Source organism: Pituophis catenifer, unplaced genomic scaffold (assembly GCF_029215685.1).
Source record: "Pituophis catenifer annectens isolate HBS135680 unplaced genomic scaffold, rPitCat1.0.hap2 SCAF_16, whole genome shotgun sequence".
Classification (NCBI taxonomy): domain Eukaryota; kingdom Metazoa; phylum Chordata; class Lepidosauria; order Squamata; family Colubridae; genus Pituophis; species Pituophis catenifer.
The window spans coordinates 18,375,616-18,395,195 of NW_027256896.1; the positions used below are offsets into that span (position 1 = coordinate 18,375,616).

The following is a 19,580-nucleotide window of genomic DNA, read 5'->3' on the forward strand; positions in this document are numbered from 1 at the left end:
GATCCCACCGTGGGCGTGTGAGAGAGGGATCTCTTAGCTGGCCTGGAGAAAGGCTTTTGAAAGAAACAAATCCCTAAAGGAACGGGGAGCGAAACTGGCTGTTTGCACCAACCTCATCTCTTGCTTGGACCCCCAGAGATGCTTCCAAAAAAGCATCTTTTTTGACCAAGCGGGTACCAGTTTGCGGGGATCCCCCACAGCAGCCTCTCTGCAAAAGGGGTCCTTTCCTTCCCACCCATCTATCTATCCATCCATCCATCCATCCATGCTCCTCCGCCTCTCTCTCTCTCTTTCTTTCTCTTTCTCTCTCTCATTCTTTCTCTCTCTCTCTCTCTCTTTCTCTCTCTCTCTCTCTTTCATTCTTTCTCTCTCTCTTTCTCTCTCCTCTCTCTTTCTCTCTCTCTTTCTTTCTCTCTCTCTCTCTTTCTCTTTCATTCTTTCTCTCTTTCTCTCTCTCTCTCTTTCTCTCTCTCTTTCTTTCTCTCTCTCTCTCTCTTTCTCTTTCATTCTTTCTCTCTCTCTCTCTCTCTCTCTCTCTCTCTCTCTCTCTCTCTTTCTTTCTTTCTTTCTCTCTCTTTCTCTCTCTCTCTCTCTTTCTCTTTCTCTTTCTCTCTCTCTCTCTCTCTCTCTCTCAAAGGCGAGAAAGGAGGAAGGAATCGGGAGGAAAAAAAAAAGAACTGCAGCAGCGAGACGGCGGCGAGCGAGTGAGCGAGCGAGCGAGAGGCGCAGCCAATCCGGACGGGCCGTTCCGAAGTTTGCCTTTTATGGCGAGAGCCGCGGCGGCCGTCCGGTATAAAACCCGGCGCTCGGCGGCCGAGCGCGCAGTCGTCAAGGCGCCCCCACGGTCCTCTCTCTTTTTTTTTGGCCCGCCCGGTGGATCGCTCAGCCGCCTCGCTTTGCGCCCTCCTTCTCCTCCTCCCCCCCAGCCCGAAGGGTCTCCGGAACAAAAAACAACAAAGCACCGCTCAGCCTTTCGAAGCAGCCGCCACCCAAAAGGTAAGCCCAGGACCGGAGAAAGTGGGCGCACCTGGCTTGGCTTGCCAATGCTGGCGAAGGGAGATGGGTGGGAGGGGGTGCTGGGCTTTTTTGGGGGGGCTCAGCTGCGCCTGTCTTTGCAAGGAGGAGCTTCCAACCCTCCCTTTCCTGGGTCCCCAATTTTTTTGGGGGGGAGATGCTTAAGCGCTTTTTGGAGACGGTGCCAAAGATTTGGAGAGAGCGCGCGGATGGAATTTGCGGGGCGCCCTTGCCCTGGTGGGGCATGCATATGGGGGGGGGGGCTTCGGCTGGTATTGCAGGGGGGGAGGCAAAAGGGTCCGGGCGGCGGGGGTGGGTGGGAGAGAGAGGTGCAAAGGAGTGGGGGGGGTTGGTTCCAGAGACCCTCCCCTTAAATGCTTTTGTGGTTTGGAGAGGTTTGGAGAGAGTTTGGGGAGGGGGGCGCGCCGGCCGGCCTTGTGCGGGACCCGCGGGGGGGACTTGGGGGGGGAAAAGCGGCCTCGCAATGCTGGCCTGTTGGAAGGTTTGGGGGGTGGGGGTGCGCGTTTGGAATGAAAGTGGGGCGGGTGGGGGGAATTTAGCCAGGTGCTGAGTTCGAATTGAAAGGCGCAGAGGGCGAGGCGGTTGGGCGCTTCCCGGCTTGGCGGGGCTGCGCAGCTTAACGGCTTGAAGGGGTGTGTAGGTGTGGGGGGGGGCCTTGGAGGTCGCAGCCCCCCCCCTTGAGTCACAGGCCAGCCCCGACGGGAAAAGGGGTTTCGGGGTGGGGGTGGTGGGGCCAAGCCGGTTTTTCTATTGTAAGGAAGAGCACGTGGGTGGAGAAGGGGAGAGAGGAGAGGGGGGGGCAGTCACCGATCAATCAAACGTCTTGAGGAGGGGTCTCTTTGTTTCTTGGGTCTGTTGGCTGGAGGGGGTGCAAGGGGGGGTGTTGGACTCCTTGAAGGGGATTTCCTCCCCGACCCCCCTCCCTCCAGGAAACGCTGCAGAATTTCCCTCTTCTCTCCACCCAACCCTTCCCATTGCATGCTGAGGAAGGTGTCAAAAACCAGCAAGCGGCTAGTCCTCATGAAACCAAGGGAGGAAGGAGAAGGGATCCTATGGCTTCCAAAACCCCTCGTGTCGGAGGGGATGATGTTCACAATTGTGGTTCTCTCCTCCCCCCCACACCCCTCAATTCAATTCAAGCATCCTTTTGGCATGGGGGGGAGCCTGCTTTCGGTATCCCCCCCCATCCCACCCTTGCTTTGGGGCCTGGGAATTCTGTTTCTCTTGGGGTTCACTCTGCAAAGGCAATGCATGGTAGCCTGTTGAGCTTAATCCAGATCATGCCCCCCCCAGTCTTTCTTTGGGGGGGGGAATTGGGAGAGAGAAAAGGGTCTTTTGAGTGGGGCCTCGTGCACTTGGGCGTGGGCGTGCCTCGCCCTGGCTGAGCTTTTGCAAAGCAGCAACCCAGCTTTTAGCAATGCCCCCCCCCCCAAAAAAAGCTGGTGAGCAGGCAGACTGGGACAGGCCGGGTGGGGAGGGGTCTTGTCTGGAGGGAGGGTTGGGGATTAGGCTGGGAGAGAGGGGGGGTTGAGGATCTGGCCTTTGGGCGTGGCCAGGGCCCCCTCCTTGCTGGGCAGAGGAGGGGGGGCAGGCAGGGCGTGGCCAAGCGCTGGGGAAGAAAGCTGGCTGCTGGCTGCATCTTGGCGATTGCCTTTTATGGTAATAGTGGGAGCCGGCAGGCAGCGCCCGCCGCTCGCTTCCGAAGGCTGCCCGACAGCGCCGGGCGTGCCACCTAGTGGCCGCTGGAGGCATTAAGAGGAAGTGGGTGGGGCGGTGCCAGTTGGGTTTGCTGTCGCTTGGCTTGTCGCTTCAACGGTCTTTCTCCCCAATTCCCAGATCCGCCATGGATGATGATATTGCAGCGCTCGTGGTCGACAACGGCTCCGGCATGTGCAAAGCCGGCTTTGCAGGAGACGATGCGCCCAGAGCCGTCTTCCCCTCCATCGTGGGTCGCCCCAGACATCAGGTAACGCGCCTCTGCAGTCTTCCGGTTTGCAGCTCCTTCCAAGTCGGGGGAGTATGGAAATAAAGATTCGGCAAGTTGCTAGACCTCAAGGTCACCTTTCTAAGCCTGCTTTGGGGACAGCAGGTTCACAGCCTTGCAGGTGGAACCTAGATTTTAATCCTGCTTTGGTTCCTGAGTTTGGGGTCCCCTGCCCATTTCTTAGTACATCTCCCCAGTTGGGAATCCAGGAAACGAATCTAAGGAAAAACCCAAGCAGGTTCACTCATCAAAGCCTGTTTTCAGCAAGGTTTCTTGCCCAAGCCATGATTGGTATGGCATGCCACCCTCAATAAACCATGGTTTGCAATCGATACAGGCAGGCTTCATTTTCAGAGCCAAACTTTGAACAAACTACTTTGTGGGCTACTACTGTGATACCACAAAGAGATCTGGATCTTCTTCTCTGCCTAAACTGAAGACGGCTCCCAGAATTCCTCTTGTCAAAATTTGGCCAACAATTTCTCCCCAAAATTTGGGGAGTTGAAAAGTCCAGGATGGTTGGCCAGGGAATTCTGGGAGTTGAAAATCCACCCATCTTCAAGGCATGGAGACGCAATGTTTCTTAAACCTTGATGGATACAAGGTTCTTATGTCCCAAAGATGTGTTTTTTCCCCCCCCCAAAAAGCAACTAGACTTCCTGTTTTTTGTTGTTTTATTTTATTTATTTTATTTTACTTCAAATTTATATACCGCCCTTCTTCCTGGGAAGTCAGGGCGGTGTACAGCCAGATAAAAACACATAATATAAACATTAAGAACAGATTAAAAGGAAATATCTCAATTTGGCCAAGAATTTAAAAAAACATACAAATTTAAAATCATTTAAAAGGATTTGTTAGTCCAGTTGACCTGGATATAATGGAGAATCTCCACAGATAGACAAAGCTGCCTTATGTTTATCCATCCAAATGTTGGGTTTAAACCCAGATCAGCTTTTGAGCACAAGCCATGTTGGCTTAAGATGGGCCCATTGGCCAAGGGCTCTCATCAACTGCTGTGTTGGTTCCAAGTCTTTTTATTTCAAAGTCTTGGCTTTTCTCTCGTTTCCCAGGGTGTGATGGTTGGGATGGGCCAGAAAGACAGCTACGTTGGAGACGAGGCCCAGAGCAAGCGAGGAATCCTGACTCTCAAGTACCCCATCGAACATGGCATCGTCACCAACTGGGATGACATGGAGAAGATTTGGCACCACACCTTCTACAATGAGCTCAGAGTCGCCCCGGAAGAACATCCTGTGTTGTTGACGGAAGCTCCCCTGAACCCCAAGGCCAACAGAGAGAAAATGACTCAGGTGTGTGTATTTCTCAGTGGGCCCTTGCAAAACCCGTTTCCCCCTTTTTATAATGTTGTTTTTTTTTCTCCTGCCTACAAAGAAAGAATACTTTTGCAATCTTTGTTCATCCTTCTTTGTTCATCTTTTATTTTTCTTCTTCTTTTTTTTCTTTTCCTCCCAGCTCTGCAGGATTTTCTTTTCTGATCTGAGTCTCTCTTGCTGGACCTGGAAAGGTTTTTATCTGCTCTTTTCAAAACCAAAGTAGTTTTCTCTCTCCCGTTTTGTCTACTCGGCTTGTGAGCATCACCGCTGCTGCTTTTCTTTTCTTTCTTTCTTTCTTTCTTTCTTTCTTTCTTTCTTTCTTTCTTTCTTTCTTTCTTTCTTTCTTTCTTTCCTTCCTTCCTTCCTTCCTTCCTTCCTTCCTTCCTTCCTTCCTTCCTTCCTTCCTTCCTTCCTTCCTTCCTTCCTTCCTTCCTTCCTTCCTTCCTTCCTTCTTTCTTTCTTTCTTTCTTTCTTTCTTTCTTCTCTCTCTCTCTGTCTCATCTCTCTCCCCCACCAAACTAACTTGTTCTGAGTGATTTCTGTCATGTTCTCTCACCTGGTGAATTTGCAAAATTGAAATATGCAAATAGAGGGAGGAGGAGGAGGGGTGATTTGCCTTAACACCTGGGATATGAAGGTTTGTACGTGTCCAGCATGCGTTTGATATTTTTTCGAGAGTGTTGTTCTGCGCATGCCGTAGATGGAACCTCCGTTGGCCCAGATCTTCACGGCTCTCTCTTTTACCCCCCCAATCTCCAGATCATGTTTGAGACCTTCAACACCCCAGCCATGTACGTTGCCATCCAGGCTGTGCTCTCCCTGTACGCCTCTGGCCGTACCACCGGCATTGTGATGGACTCTGGTGATGGTGTCACCCACACTGTGCCCATCTACGAAGGTTACGCCTTGCCCCACGCCATCCTCCGTCTGGACCTGGCTGGCCGCGACTTGACCGACTACCTCATGAAGATCTTGACCGAGAGAGGTTACAGTTTCACCACCACGGCTGAGCGAGAAATTGTGCGTGACATCAAGGAGAAGCTGTGCTACGTTGCCCTGGACTTTGAGCAGGAGATGGCCACCGCCGCGTCCAGTTCCTCTCTGGAGAAAAGCTACGAACTGCCCGATGGGCAGGTCATCACCATTGGCAACGAGCGGTTCAGGTGCCCAGAAGCTCTCTTCCAGCCATCTTTCTTGGGTAAGTCCTTGAAGGACCGCTGTCTTCAAGTAGAATCTGAACTTTGGTTGAAGGGCATCTGGAAGGGAAGGAGAAGGTAGTGGGGTTTTTGGTGTCTACTTGTCTTCATAGAGTGGGCATCTTCTCTTGGCAGGCATGGAATCCTGCGGCATCCACGAAACTACCTTTAACTCCATCATGAAGTGTGATGTTGACATCCGTAAGGATCTCTATGCCAACACCGTCCTCTCTGGTGGCACCACCATGTACCCTGGCATCGCCGACCGGATGCAGAAGGAAATCACCGCGCTGGCACCCAGCACAATGAAAATCAAGGTGAGACTTGGAGCCTGAACACCTGGGCTGATAGGGGAGGGGGGGCAGGTTGAGTGTAGTTCCTTCTATAAGCTTGGAACATTGTGATGCCCCAAGCAGCAAACTGGGTTAGCAACCACAACTTTTGCTTGTCCTTCTCATTGGAGAAAACCTTGTATTGTCCCCACTGGGTGACCAAGCTAGTTGGTAGATTATGGAGATTTGTATCAAGAATTGGGAGCCGAGGGATGGTTTGGCCCCCCCTCCCACCTGTCCTTTAACTAGCAGCATGTGATGCATTGGATGGAGGGGTGCAGTGGCCTAGAGGTGGCGCTCTCTCCTCACAATCGGGAGGCTGTGAGTTTGATCCTAATTAGAGGCAGATCTTTCTCTCTCTGGGCACCCTGAGAACTATATCTGCTGAACAAAACTCGGCCCTGGCGACAGGGAAGGGCATCCAGCCAGTAAACACTCAGCTTCCATTCAGTTGCACAGACTCCACCTCGCAAGGGATTATGGGGGGGTCATTTAAAAAAAATGTGATGCATTGGATCTTGAAGACCAGTCACTTGATTCAGCTTCCCTTCTAATTGCTTCCTCTTGTCGTCTTCCAGATCATCGCCCCACCTGAGCGTAAATACTCTGTCTGGATCGGAGGGTCTATTCTGGCCTCTTTGTCTACCTTCCAGCAAATGTGGATCAGCAAGCAGGAATACGATGAATCCGGACCATCCATCGTTCACCGCAAATGCTTCTAAAGCAGGACTCAGTTACCACAATAGCATTTTTTTTCCTCTTTTTTTTTGACAAAAAAAAATAATAATTCCCCCCCCCCATAACTTGCGCATAAGCGAAAAAGTTTTGAGATTTGGCATGGCTTATTTGTTTATTTGGCGCTTTGACTCAGGATATCAAAACTGGAACGGTGAGAAAAGGTTTTGATGGTGGAAGCCTTTATTAAAAACAAAAATGCAAAAAAAAAAAAGTTTTGGAGCGAACACCTCCCCCTCTCCGACCTCTCCCCTTCCCTCCCCACTGATCCTCCCCCCCCTCCCCAGTTCTGCAGTGCATCTGAGGACTTCAATTGTTATGTGTCTTGTTGTTTCTATTTTTTTTTGAAAACAAGTCATTCCAAATAATTGTAAAACTCATTGAGAGGAAGTTAAACCGGCCTCTGTTGAAGGCGGCAGCCCAGCTCTTTCTCGAAGAGCACAAAACCAGATTTCCGAGGTTTATTATTCCTTTTTTTTATAGAAAGTATTAGCTTTGTCTGTCTGTGAATCATGATTCAAGTGTCTCTTGTCTCTTGCGCCTTAAAACAAAACTTTAAAAAAATAGCCACACTTGATCGTCATTTTTTTTTTTTTTAGATTATTTTGGGTCAGGTCCAAAAAAAAAAAGAAAATAAAAAATAAACGGCTGCACGAGTTTCTCTTCTTCCCAATGGAACGAACGTGTGAAAGGTTTTACAGTCTCTCCCTCCCTTCTGTGTTTCCCCCTCCCCACTTCCCAGAGGGAAAGCACCCATTGCACCCTTTTGATGCCAGTATGTGTAAGGGGGTACCAGGGTAGAGGGGAGGGGCAGGCAAAACTGTATACACTGACTCAAAAAAAGAACAAAACAAACCCCAGTTTCAAATAAAGATGCACAACCATAACTCTGGATTGTTTTTGGTTTTTAATCAAGCCAGCGGGAAGGTGTCGTTGGTGGACTTGGGAACTTGGCGAGTTAGAAAGTTGGCACAAGTTACCCCCTTATCCAGGTCCTTTGAGAATCTTGCTTCCTTACGTTTTCCCAACACTTGTTTTCCTAAGGTCCCTTTTAGAAGGAGTGTCCAACCTTGTCAACCAACGGCGGACTTTAGTTCTAGAATTCCTCAGGCGCAACATGGTTAGGGAATTCTGGAAGTTTAAAAAATCCGCAAGCCTTCAAAGTTGCCAAGGTGGGAGGAGAACCCGGGTTTAAAGGATGTATTGTTATTTATTCCAAAGAGATGGGGGACCTAGAGAAGTTCTTCACGCTCAACAATGGAGCCAAAACCCCAATTTGGACTACCAACAATGTTGACAGTTGCTTTCTTTTTGAGATGACCAGAGAACAGAATATTATTGATTTGGTTTTTATCCGTCTAGTTATTTTGTAAGTGTAACTCGAGGCGGCAAACCCACCTAATACTCTTTAATTTTTCTTACAACAATCCTGTGAGGTATGTTGGGTTTGCGAGAGGATGACTGTCTTTTCACAGGCCAAATCACACCGCATGTCGCTCTAAAACTGATTTCAGTGCCTGGCGATTTGAAGATGGATGGACTTCAACTCCCCAGAATTCCTCCTCTAAAAATCCTGGGAGAGTTGAAATCCATGCATGGCAGGCTGGGAAATACAATAGGAGATGATGAACATCTTAAAAGAAAAAAAAAAACTTCTAAAAGCAAGAAAATAGAGAGCAAAACCAGTAATTCCTGTTTATTACAGTTTCAGCTCCTCTTCTAAGCAATATACCGATTATTCTCTATATAAAATGTTTTGTAAGTTTAGGCAAATTGCAGCCCCGAAAATGATTATTCCATCAAACTAGGATTATGGCAGGACATAATTTCTTTCACAAAATGATAAAAACCCCATAGTTTGCAAGAGCCAGTGGTGGCATCCCCGCAATGCATGATGCCCAATAACAACCAATCTCATTAAGTCTTTCCAAACAATACTTTCCTAAATCACGTTTTTCAAACTTTGTAATTCTAAGGTAGATGGCCCTCAACTCCCAGCATTCCCCCCCCCCCCAATTCTGGGAAATCCATGCATGATGGTGATGGGGGAATTCTGGGAGCTGCAGTCTGGATGCTGGTGGAATTTTGGGAATTGAGGTCCATGTATGTTGGAGGTGTAGGGGGGACGACGACTCTGGGAGTTGAAGTCCACTCATCTTCCAAATTCCTAACTGCAAAAAAACCAGATGTTGGGAGTCCCCAAAATGCTTTTTTCAAGAGGAAACTGGAGTTTCTTGTTTGCAAGTCCAGTTGCCTCTTGAAAAAGCACCTTTGGGACAACTATGACCTGGATTTTGACCTGGATTTCTAAAGTCTCAACAAAGATGTTGAGACTCTAGATAAAGAGTGCAAAGAAAGGCAAGAAGGATGATTAGGGAACTGGAGGCTAAAACATGAACGATTGCAGGAATTGGGCCTGGCTAGTCTGGTGAAGAGAAGGACCAGGAGAGACATGAGAGCAGGGTTCAAATATTTGAGGGGCTGCCACAAAGAAGAGGGAGTCAAGCTATTCTCCAAAGCACCAGACAAGGAATAATGGATGGAAAGTCACCAAGGAGAGATTCAACCTAGAAATAAGGAGAAATTTTCTGACACTACAATGGAAGCTGTGGGAGCTTCAGCCCTCAAATCAAACAGAATAGAGTTGGAACTAAGGGACCTTGTAGGTCATCTAGTCCAACCCCCTGCCCAAGCAGGAGAACCTACACCATTCAGCTCAGTCTTGGAAGACTTTCAAGTAGAGACTGGACTGCCATCTGTCAGAAATGGTGTAGGTTCTCCTGCTTGGGCAGGGGGTTGGACTAGATGACCTACAAGGTCCCTTAGTCCCAACTTCTATTCTGAAACTGTTCATTCTATGCATTCTATGGATGACTTGACAATCTCCATAGACAAATGTGGGAGCAACACAAAAGGCTTTAAAATGGCAATTGCACAGGCTTGGAAACCCCCAAATTTCAGGTCAGGATTTGCACCCCCCTCCCCTTCTAACCCACAAGCTCCCCCCCTCCCCAAATTCAAATGCATGAGTTTGGGGTGGGATGGGATCCCCCCCTCTCAAGTTGGGAAAACCCGGGCAGTTTTCTCCCTCCCTCTCTCCCCCCCCCCCGTGCTGTGGTGCATAATTGGAACATTCCGGCTGCATGTGAGGCCACGCCCACCTCGGCGCTACCGCCTTTGGCGCCTCATGTAAGATGGCGGCCGGAAAAGGAGCGGAAGTGACGTCGAGAGGGGCGCCGGAAGTTCCCGCGTCGCTTCGGTGTGCCGGCTGAAGGGAAAGCCGTATGAGGCGAGGAGACGGAGGGCGAGCGTCTCGGCTGGCTCGGGCGGGGGTCTTTTCCCGACCATGGCGTCCTCCTCCGGTGAGGTAAGCCCGGCTCGCTGAACAGGCCTCGGCCTTCTCCTTTTCGGGCCGAGGGCCTCGCCTTCCCCGTGAGCCTCGGCGTTTCCATGGCAACCCCTGACTCGCAGGGCACGTCTGAACCCGGGAGGCCGCGTGTCAGGGCAGGGGGTGCCCCGCGGGTGGGGTGGGGGGCTTCGTTTGGCAGCCGCAGCCGCGATTTTGGCTGAGTAGGGCGGGGAGGGGTCCTATTTCTGGCAAGGGTCCCTGTGGCATTGGACGGCCATGAAAAAAGGGGGAGGGGAGGCTTCGGGGGCTTGTTTTTTTTGCAGGTCAGTGACTGTTGAGTGACAATCTGGCCCCCTTCCAGATGTGCTGGATAACCTTCCCCCCCACCTTTCTTAAACCAGCTGTTGGGATCCTGCATTTTAATGGGAAAGGGCTTTCAAGGCAGACAGCCTTTGGGGAGGGGGGACTGTCTCTCCCATCATCCACAGCCTGCCTGGCCAGTTAGGTTTTGCCTTGCCTTCCTCGTCCAAGTTGCTAAAGGGTTCTTCAGGTGGGCAAATGGAAGAGAGGAAATGCAAGGCAAGGAAGGACTGGAGAGTCGGGCAACCATGCAAGAGTTGAGTTGAGTTGAGTTGAGTAGAGTAGAGTAGAGTAGAGTAGAGTAGAGTAGAATAGAATAGAATAGAATAGAATAGAATAGAATAGAATAGAATAGAATAGAATAGAATAGAATAGAATAGAATAGAATAGAATAGAATAGAATAGAATAGTTTATTGGTCAAGTGTGATTGGACACGCAAGGAATTTGCCTTTGGTGCATACACTCTCAGTGTACATAAAAAGACAAGATACGTTCGTCAAGAATCATAAGGTTTAATGACAGTCATTAATGACATTTAATGACAGTCATAGGGTACAAATAAGCAATCAGGAAACAATATCAATATAAATCATAAGGATACAAGCAACAAAGTTACAGTCATAAGTGGGAGAAGATGGGTGATGGGAACGATGAGAAGATTAATAGTAATGCAGACTTAGTGAATAGTTTGACAGTGTTGAGGGAATTATTTATTCAGCAGAGTGATGGCATTCGGGAAAAAACTGTCCTTGTATCTAGTTGTTCTGGGGTGCAATTCTCTATAGCGTCGTTTTGAGAGTAGGAGTTGAAACAGTTTATGTCCAGGATGTGAGGGGTTTGTAAATATTTTCACAGCCCTCATTTTGGCTCGTGTAGTATACAGGTCCTCAGTGGAAGGCAATGGTAGCCATTGTTTTTTCTGCAGTTCTAACTATCCTCTGAAGTCTGTGTCTGTCTTGATGGGTTGCAGAGCCAAACCAGACAGTTATGGAGGTGCAGATGACAGACTCAATAATTCCTCTGTAGAACTGGATCAGCAGCTCCTTGGGCAGTTTGAGCTTTCCGAGTTGGCGCAGAAAGAATATTCTTCGTTGTGCTTTTTTGATGATGTTTTTGATGTTGGGTGTCCATTTTAGGTCTTGAGATATGGTAGAACCTAGAAATTTGAAGGTCTCTACTGTTGATACTGTGTTGTCTAGTATTGTAAGAGGTGGAAGCATGGAAGGGTTTCTCCTAAAGTCTACCACCATTTCTACAGTTTTGAGTGTGTTCAGTTCCAGATTGTTCCGGTCGCATCACGAGGCTAGTTGTTCAACCTCCCATCTTTATGAGGATTCATCTTTGTCTCGAATGAGACCGATCGCTGTTGTATCATCTGCAAACTTCAGTAGTTTAACAGATGGATTGTTTGGAGATGGAGGAGGAGGAGGAGAAGAAGTATAAGTAGATTATTAAAGAAAGAAAAGGGTCTTGGAGAGCCTGTTTGCTTGTAATGATGAAAGCTGGAAGCCAAGGGACCGTGAGTTCTAGTCTCACTTTAGGCACAAAGCCAGAGCTAAAGAAGTTTCTTGGATGAGAAGCGAAACATCTTTATAGAAAAACCAGAAAGTCCAGTTGCCTCTTGGAAAAAAAAAACACCTTTGGGATAACCAGGACCTGGATGATGGAGAATCTCCATAGACACAAAGCCAGCTGGTTGACCTTGGGCCAGTTGCTCACTCTTAGCCCTAAGAAGGAGGCAATGGCAAATCACTTTCTAAATCTTGCCAAGGAAGATCTTGCAGGGCTAGTCCAGGTGGTCATCGGGAGTCAACACAAAAGGCACACAGAAAAGCATAAAATGTGTGTGTGTGTGGGGGAACCCTTTACACGGAAGGCACCTCAGGAGAAAAGGAAGTAGCCACCTTGGAAATGCACAGTAACCGAAAGCAGGGTAGTGTGGGTGACCCCCTCCCCCTTGCTTCAATACCCCTGCCATCTTTTATCTTTAAATCTTATTGTAATTTCATGGTTTGATTGTTTAGCCATCATTGGGCCTATAAAGCAGGGGTGTCAAACCCGGGGGCCTGTTCCAGCCCGCAGGATACTTAGATCTGGCCCGCGAAGCCTCCCTGGAAATAGCAAAGGACCAGCCCATGGTGCCTCTGCCAGTGAAAACAGAGCTCGCAAGGGCCAGGCGCAGCCCTCCCGAGCTCCGGAGGATTGCAGGAAGCCGTCCCAGCCAAAAATGGAGCTTGGGAACCCGTTTTCGCTGGCAGAGTGCTCGGGCCACTACAGGTGCCCCCCTGACACAAGTGATGTCATGCTGGCCATGCCCCCCCCCAGCCTCCCACCCACCCCACCCCGAGATCAAACACAACCCTGATGTGGCCCTCAATGAAATTGAATTTGACACCCCTGCTATAAAGTATTATTGGTAGCCTTAAGCAGAGATAATATGCAGGCACTATACTAGGGTTCCTGTGCTTCCATTACTCTCTAGTCTAGGCATCCTTCAGCCTTTGGTGCTGAATTTTGAAATGGTTTCATTCTATGCTGTCTCAGCAGCTCCTAAAATATAGTTGTCTCTCTTCCTTGACCAGCTGTGTCATTAAATCACCCACCAAAATGGTCTTTTCAAGACAGAGTAGTAAAAATGATACCGCAACAGTTCTCAGTTGATTGGGTGCCTTGAGGAATCGGATCGATTCCTTCCCCAGCTTTTCGTTTCTACTGTGTCCTTTTCTGAGTCCTTGTTTTTCCTCCTGCAGGACGTAACCGGCGAGGAGAACCAGGAGGAGAATATCGGCATGAACTTAATGGAGTTTTCCGACGAAATCCTCTTGCACATCCTGCGATATACTTCTGTGTCGGATCTTGTCTTGAACGTGCGAAGCGTCTGTCGGAAACTCTCCGCTCTCAGTCTCGACAAAAGCCTCACTCACACGGTGATGCTGCATAAAGATTACCAGGTGAGCAGGGGCTGCCGAAGACGATCCAGAATTAGGACGACGCTGGATGAACCGGGTGTTTAAAAATCTTGAGTTACACTCAGCGGGTCTCTCTCGGTCACACCAGGACTCTGCAGCAAGAAGAGACTGAAGACATGACCCTAAAAAGCTCTTCCTTTGAGCTTTCTTATGGCCTTAGGATGGGGGAATTATCCTTTCCTCGTTTTACTTTAAGAAGGATATAAGGGAAAAATATTGATTGATTTTCTTTGGAGTTATCCTAAGCTCACCATTCTGCATTAATGTAACCCCTTTTGTCTGTTTATACCGTCTCTTAGGTCTGTTCAGTTTGGTGGCCAGGCTATTCTTTGATCCAATTACCTGGAGACCACCGTCCCATGACAATCCCACAGAGTGAAATTTTGTCCTTTGCTGTATGACAGAGCCCTCCCCCCCCCGCCAATCCCCCAGTCTCAAAAACCATTTTCCCTGCTTGAAAAAGCAGGCTTTTGCCAACCTGTTGCTCCTCCAGATGTGATAGAGCTGCCCAGGATCCTTAAAAGGTTGCAATCTCGACACATCCAAAGAACATTAGTTGGTCAAAGCTGGTTGTGAGAAACCGGTCTCTGTGTTGTTTCCCTTTTCAGGCTAAAAGGAAACGACTGTGAGGGGTATCTGCTTTTAACATGGTTAAGGTACTAAGTCAGGAGTCACTGAATTTTAGTACTGCCGTGGGCATGAAAGGCAGTTGGGTGTCTTTGGGCCAGTCCCTCGGTTTCAGCCCCTGTTATTGTGGGGAAAATTGGAGGAGGAGGAAGAATAGCATGTGTTTGCATTAATTTATTTATAAAAATAATAAAGGTGGGATATAAATAAATACATAGAATAAATGCACCTTCTTTGCTTTGAAGAGATTTCCAGAGGCCTCTTAACATCAAAGATGGCCTTTGGGTAGGGAAGACTTAGGGTGTTCCCACCAGAATCAATGGTGGTTGCTTTCGCATTCCCTTCCCATATAGTTTCTCCAGCACTTGCCCGTGATCATAAAATTCGGTTTTTTCAGTCTTCAGTCCCTGAAAAGGCGTGTATGAGTTGTCCTAAGCTTGATCAATAAATCTAGGCCTGCCATAACCAGGATCCTTTGATCTCCCTGCAGGTGGACAAAGACAAGGTGAAACAGCTAATGAAAGAGATCGGAAAAGAGATCCACGAGCTGGACATGACCGGCTGTTACTGGTTGCCTGGCTCGACTGTCGATCAGGTGACCCGCTGCAAGAATTTGGTGAAGCTGAACCTCTCCGGCTGCCACCTCACCTCCCTTCGCCTTTCGAAGATGCTCTCGGCCCTGCAGCACCTCCGCTCGTTGGCCATCGACGTGAACCCCGGCTTCGACGCCTCCCACCTGAGCAGCGAGTGCAAAGCCACCCTGAGCCGGGTGCTGGAGTTGAAACAGACTCTCTACACGCCCTCCTACGGGGTGGTTCCTTGCTGCACCAGCCTGGAGAAGCTGCTGTTGTATTTTGAGATCCTCGATCGATCCCGGGAGGGTCTGATCATCTCCGGGCAGCTCATGGTAGGAGAGAGCAACGTGCCCCATTACCAGAACCTACGGGTCTTTTACGCCAGGTTGGCGCCTGGCCCGGTCAACCAGGAAGTGGTGAGGTTGTACTTAGCAGTGCTGAGTGACCGGACGCCGGAAAAACTTCACGCTTTCCTCATCTCCGCCCCCGGTGGGTTTGCCCAGAGCTGTGCCGTTAAAAACCTCTTGGATTCCATGGCCAGGAACGTGACGTTAGACGCCCTTCAGCTGCCACGGTCCTGGATGAACGGATCCAGCCTCCTGCAGCACTTGAAGTTCAGTAACCCTTTTTACTTCAGCTTCAGCCGCTGCAGTTTGTCCGGCGGGCAGCTGGTCCAGCGCGTGTTGAACAGCGGCAAAGACCTGGGCAGTTTGGTCGGCTTGAACCTGAGCGGCTGCGTCCACTGCCTGTCGCCTGATTCCTTGTTGCGGAAAGCGGAAGACGACATCGATAGCGGTATCGCCGAAGCCCTGGTGGACACCTGCCATAACCTGAAGCACCTCAACCTCTCCGCCGCCCACCATCACAGCCCAGAAGCCCTGGGGAAGCACCTTTGCCAGGTCCTCGCTCGTCTGAAAGGCCTCCTCTCCCTGGCGCTGCCGGTTTGCGCCGTGGCTGACGTGGCCGCCACCCTGCTGACGGTCGACAAGCCTTCGGTGCAGCCGGTGGCTCACTCGGTCTCTCAAGGGTTCGGGAAAAAAGTCCGCATCGGGGTGCAGACTTATCCCAGGAACTGCTTGGAGCAGAGCCATCCCAGACCGCCGTCCTCTGTCTTTTGGACTCTTCTGGAAAGCCTCCCGTTTCTGGAAAAATTAGAGCTGATCGGCTCCAGTTTTTCCTCGGCCATGCCGCGGAACGAGCCGGCCATTCGGAACTCCCTGCCCCCTTGCAGCCGGGCGCAGCATGTCGGGGACTCTGAAGTAGCTGCCATTGGCCAGCTGGCGTTCCTGCAAAGCCTCACCTTGGCTCAGTTGCCCAATATTCTCACGGGCTACGGGCTCGTGAACATTGGGGTGCAGTGCCAGCGCCTGCGGACTCTCTCCTTGGCCAACCTGGGCCTGATGGGGAAAGTGATGTACGTGTCGGCTCTGGTGGACATGCTGAAGCACTGCAGGTGTCTGCAAGATCTCAGGTGAGAGAGCCCAGCAGCTTTTTTTTCCCCTTTGCTTTTCCTGCCACCCAGGGATCCTTCTGTTTCATGGTCCCAAAGGAGGCTAAAACATAAGAACGGTTGCAGGATTTGGGTTTGGCCAGTCTAGAGAAAAGAATGATGGCATTATTCCAGTATTTGAGAGGCTGCCAGAAAGAGGAGGGGGTCAACTTGGAGGACCCGGATAAAGACCCGGATTGTGGGGGCAATAAGCTGACTTTGTATAAAAAAGAACACCGTTTAGGGGGGCCCGAAAGCCCTACTAAGCAGGTATATACAAAAGTATCAAGGCTTAACGCATTGTAAGCTGCCCTGCGTATTTATCTCTTTGATATAAATTGAACCAATAAATAAATAAATAAATAAATAAAAGAAACTTATTCTCCAAAGCACCAAGAGGGCAGGACAAGAAACAATGGATAGAATAGAATAGAATTTTTTATTGGCCAAGCGTGATTGGACACACAAGGAATTTGTCTTTGGTGCATACACTCTCAGTGTACATAAAAAGAAAAGATACGTTCATCAAGAATCATAAGGTCCAACACTTAATGGTAGTGATAGGGAACAAATAAGCAATCAAACCATATTAGGAAAACAATCAATATAAATCGTAAGGTTACCAGCAACAAGTTGTAGTCATACAGTCATAAATGGGAGGAGATGGGTGATAGGGACGATGAGAAGATTAATAGTAGTGCAGCCTTAGTAAATAATTTGACAGTGTTGAGGGAATTATTTGGAATGATTGTTTGGATGGAAACTAAGGAGAGAAGCAGCCTGGAATTAAAGGGAAACTTCCTTACAGTTAAAACAAATAACCAGTGGAACAGCTTTGCTGGCTGGAGAATTCTGGGAATTAAAGTCCGCCAGCTTAAAGTTGCCAAAGTTGGAGACCCCTGGTCCAGGATATGCGGAAAGCCCCCTTAAGGCCTTGTCCTTCTTGTTGAGAGTATTCAAGAGAGCTCTGTTCCTTACTGAGGACGAGGGGGCCTTTTTCCCACGCAAAATGGGGCAATATCTGGGAATCAGAGCTGTTTCTCCCCCCTATGTTGTGACCTAGGCCCAAGTAGTTATTGCCAAATACAGTCATCTTTTATTAGAACAGCTGAGAATTACTTCATTCTCAGCTTAGTCCAAATCAATTCCAAAACAAATTCTTCGTAAACAGTCCTTCGGCCTTATCACCAACCTTTGTCTTCTTTGGCACCCTGCCAAAGGCTTTTCTTGGCAAAGCCCCAGGAAGTTCAGAAGCAAGAGACACCGACAAGAAACAAATGTAGCAACGTTGCTTTCCTACAAAGATCCCAAGAGCCCCTTTAAGCCTTATGGGAGGGGCCAATCATCTCCTGGCCTTACTCCCCAGTCGTCCTTTTTGCTTTAGCTGCTCTTGCTTTCTGGCAGCTCTTTGCATGTGTGCACTAGGAACAGGCTCCTCCTGTTCCTCTGCCTCTCTGCTGTCCGCCTCTGGAGGCTCCGGAGTCCGCGCATCGCTCCCAGATGGCCCTGGCCCCATCTCTGCCTCCGATACAGAGCCCTCGTCTGGGCCTTCCCCAAACTCCAGGACTGGCCCATGTTCTTCCTCAGCCTCCTCACTGTCCGACTCTGCTGCTAGCTCCGCTCCGCGGGCTACTGGCAGACCACAACACTCTATTCCACCTCTATAAATGTTTATCTGCCTTCAAAGGAAGACTTAGAAAAGGTAAATTTTAATCAGGACTTTTCAGAAGATGATAGAGCAACAGCGCCATCTGGTGGATCGAGCGGCAAATTACAAGATGGGATTTTTTTTCCCAGTCCTGCTCCATGGTTGAAGACAATGGTTTCAAAGTTGCCCTAAATTGATTTTCACCCCCTCCCTCACCACCAGAGTGTTAGATAATAGCTCCCCAAATTCCCAGCTGCTTCATGATAACGCTGCCCCCCCCCTCTTTTTTCTGTATCTGTTTTGCTATTTAAGGATATTTAGTAAGGTCTCCTCAATTCTTCTGAATCGAACGTTGCCCTAAGAGCCATTATTCTTCATCCTTGCCGGTTTGAAGATGGGTGGACTTCAAGTCCCAGAATTCCCCAGCCAGCCATGAATCATAGAGTTGGAAGTGACCAGACAGGTCACCTAGTCCAGTGTTTCTCAGCCCTTGGCAGCTTGAAGATGAGCGGACTTCAACTCCCAGAATTCCCCAGCCAGCCATGAATCATAGAGTTGGAAGGGACCAGACAGGTCACCTAGTCCAGTGTTTCTCAGCCCTTGGCAGCTTGAAGATGAGCGGACTTCAACTCCCAGAATTCCCCAGCCAGCCATGAATCATAGAGTTGGAAGGGACCAGACAGGTCACCTAGTCCAGTGTTTCTCAGCCCTTGGCAGCTTGAAGATGAGCGGACTTCAACTCCCAGAATTCCCCAGCCAGGATGCCAGAATTCTGGGTATAAATAATCCTCAATTTATGACCGCAATTGAGTTCAAAATTTATGTTGCTAAGCGAGAAATTTGTTAAGCGAGCTTGACAACCTTCTTCTTCTTCATCCTCGCAGGCTTGAGCAGCCCTACTTCCACGCCAACGCCCAGTTCTTCCACGCCCTGAGCTGCTGTTCCTCCCTGCAGCGTCTCTGCATCATCTCCCGGAGTGGGACCCTCCAGTCCGACGCCGTGATGTCCTTCATGGCTGCCTGCCGCGAGGTGATCATGTGCCACATGTTCATGGGGGAGTCGCTCACCCTTTGCAAAAGCCTGCAGCAGACCCTGATACGGAGGTGAGTACAAGAAACCGCATTGGATTCTCTTTTTGGCATGTTCCTGTTGGGTCATTAGAAGGGCAAAACATGATGATTCAGCTTCTTTCTGAACAGTTCCTTCTTCGTTGTTTTAACTCAGGGGTGTCAAACTCAAGGCCGTTCTGGAAAATGTAAAGGGCCGCCCACATCACTTTGGCCCAGTCTACCCAATGCAAAGAGGAAACATGCCAGCAGTTTAGGGAGTGGTGTCAAGCTGGCCTTGTCCCAACAAAAACCCCTTTTATTGAATTGACAGTGAATTCCTCTCCAGCAAAGTCTTTCCTCTCCCACCATGTCCAGGGGTCACGTGATCCGCTGTTCTGACCTTCTGACAAGCCGAGTAAATGGGGAAGCCCGGTTCACTTAACAACAATGTTATTAACGACTGCAATGATTCGCTTAATCGCTGTGGCAGGAAAGGTCGTAAAGTGAGGCAAAACTCATTTAAACAAGCCACAGTGGCGCAGTAGTCAGAGTGCAGTACTGCAGGCTCCTGCTGCTGACTGCCGGCTGCCTGCAATTTGGCAGTTCGAATCTCACCAGGCTCAAGGTTGACTCAGCCTTCCATCCTTCCAAGGTTGGTAAAATGAGGACCCAGATTGTTGGGGGCAAGAGGCTGACTCTGTAAACTGCTTAGAGAGGGCTGTAAAAGCACTGTGAAGTGGTATATAAGTATGGTATAGCTTGGGAAGGAAGGGAAGGGAAGGGAAGGGAAGGGAAGGGAAGGGAAGGGAAGGGAAGGGAAGGGAAGGGAAGGGAAGGGAAGGGAAGGGAAGGGAAGGGAAGGGAAGGGAAGGAAGTAAGCCAGCCAGCCAGCCA

General features: G+C 49.3%; 2 protein-coding genes across 2 annotated transcripts in view; both read left to right on the forward strand.

The window, feature by feature from the left end:
- The first annotated feature begins 823 nt into the window (after positions 1–823).
- On the forward strand, positions 824–7,506 carry ACTB (actin beta). The gene is made up of 6 exons (XM_070955180.1): positions 824–996; positions 2,872–3,001; positions 4,093–4,332; positions 5,116–5,554; positions 5,688–5,869; positions 6,463–7,506. Exons 2-6 carry the CDS (start codon positions 2,879–2,881, stop codon positions 6,604–6,606), a joined length of 1,128 nt encoding a protein of 375 aa, XP_070811281.1. The 5' UTR covers positions 824–996; positions 2,872–2,878; the 3' UTR covers positions 6,607–7,506.
- Positions 7,507–9,901: 2,395 nt separating this feature from the next.
- The window catches only part of FBXL18 (F-box and leucine rich repeat protein 18), a 30,362-nt gene continuing 20,683 nt past the window's right edge, over positions 9,902–19,580 (forward strand). The window contains exons 1-4 of the mRNA XM_070954924.1: positions 9,902–9,986; positions 13,080–13,280; positions 14,416–15,971; positions 18,522–18,740. Of these exons, the coding sequence (XP_070811025.1) occupies positions 9,966–9,986; positions 13,080–13,280; positions 14,416–15,971; positions 18,522–18,740 (1,997 nt within the window). The 5' untranslated portion in view covers positions 9,902–9,965. The remainder of the gene's footprint in view (positions 9,987–13,079; positions 13,281–14,415; positions 15,972–18,521; positions 18,741–19,580) is intronic.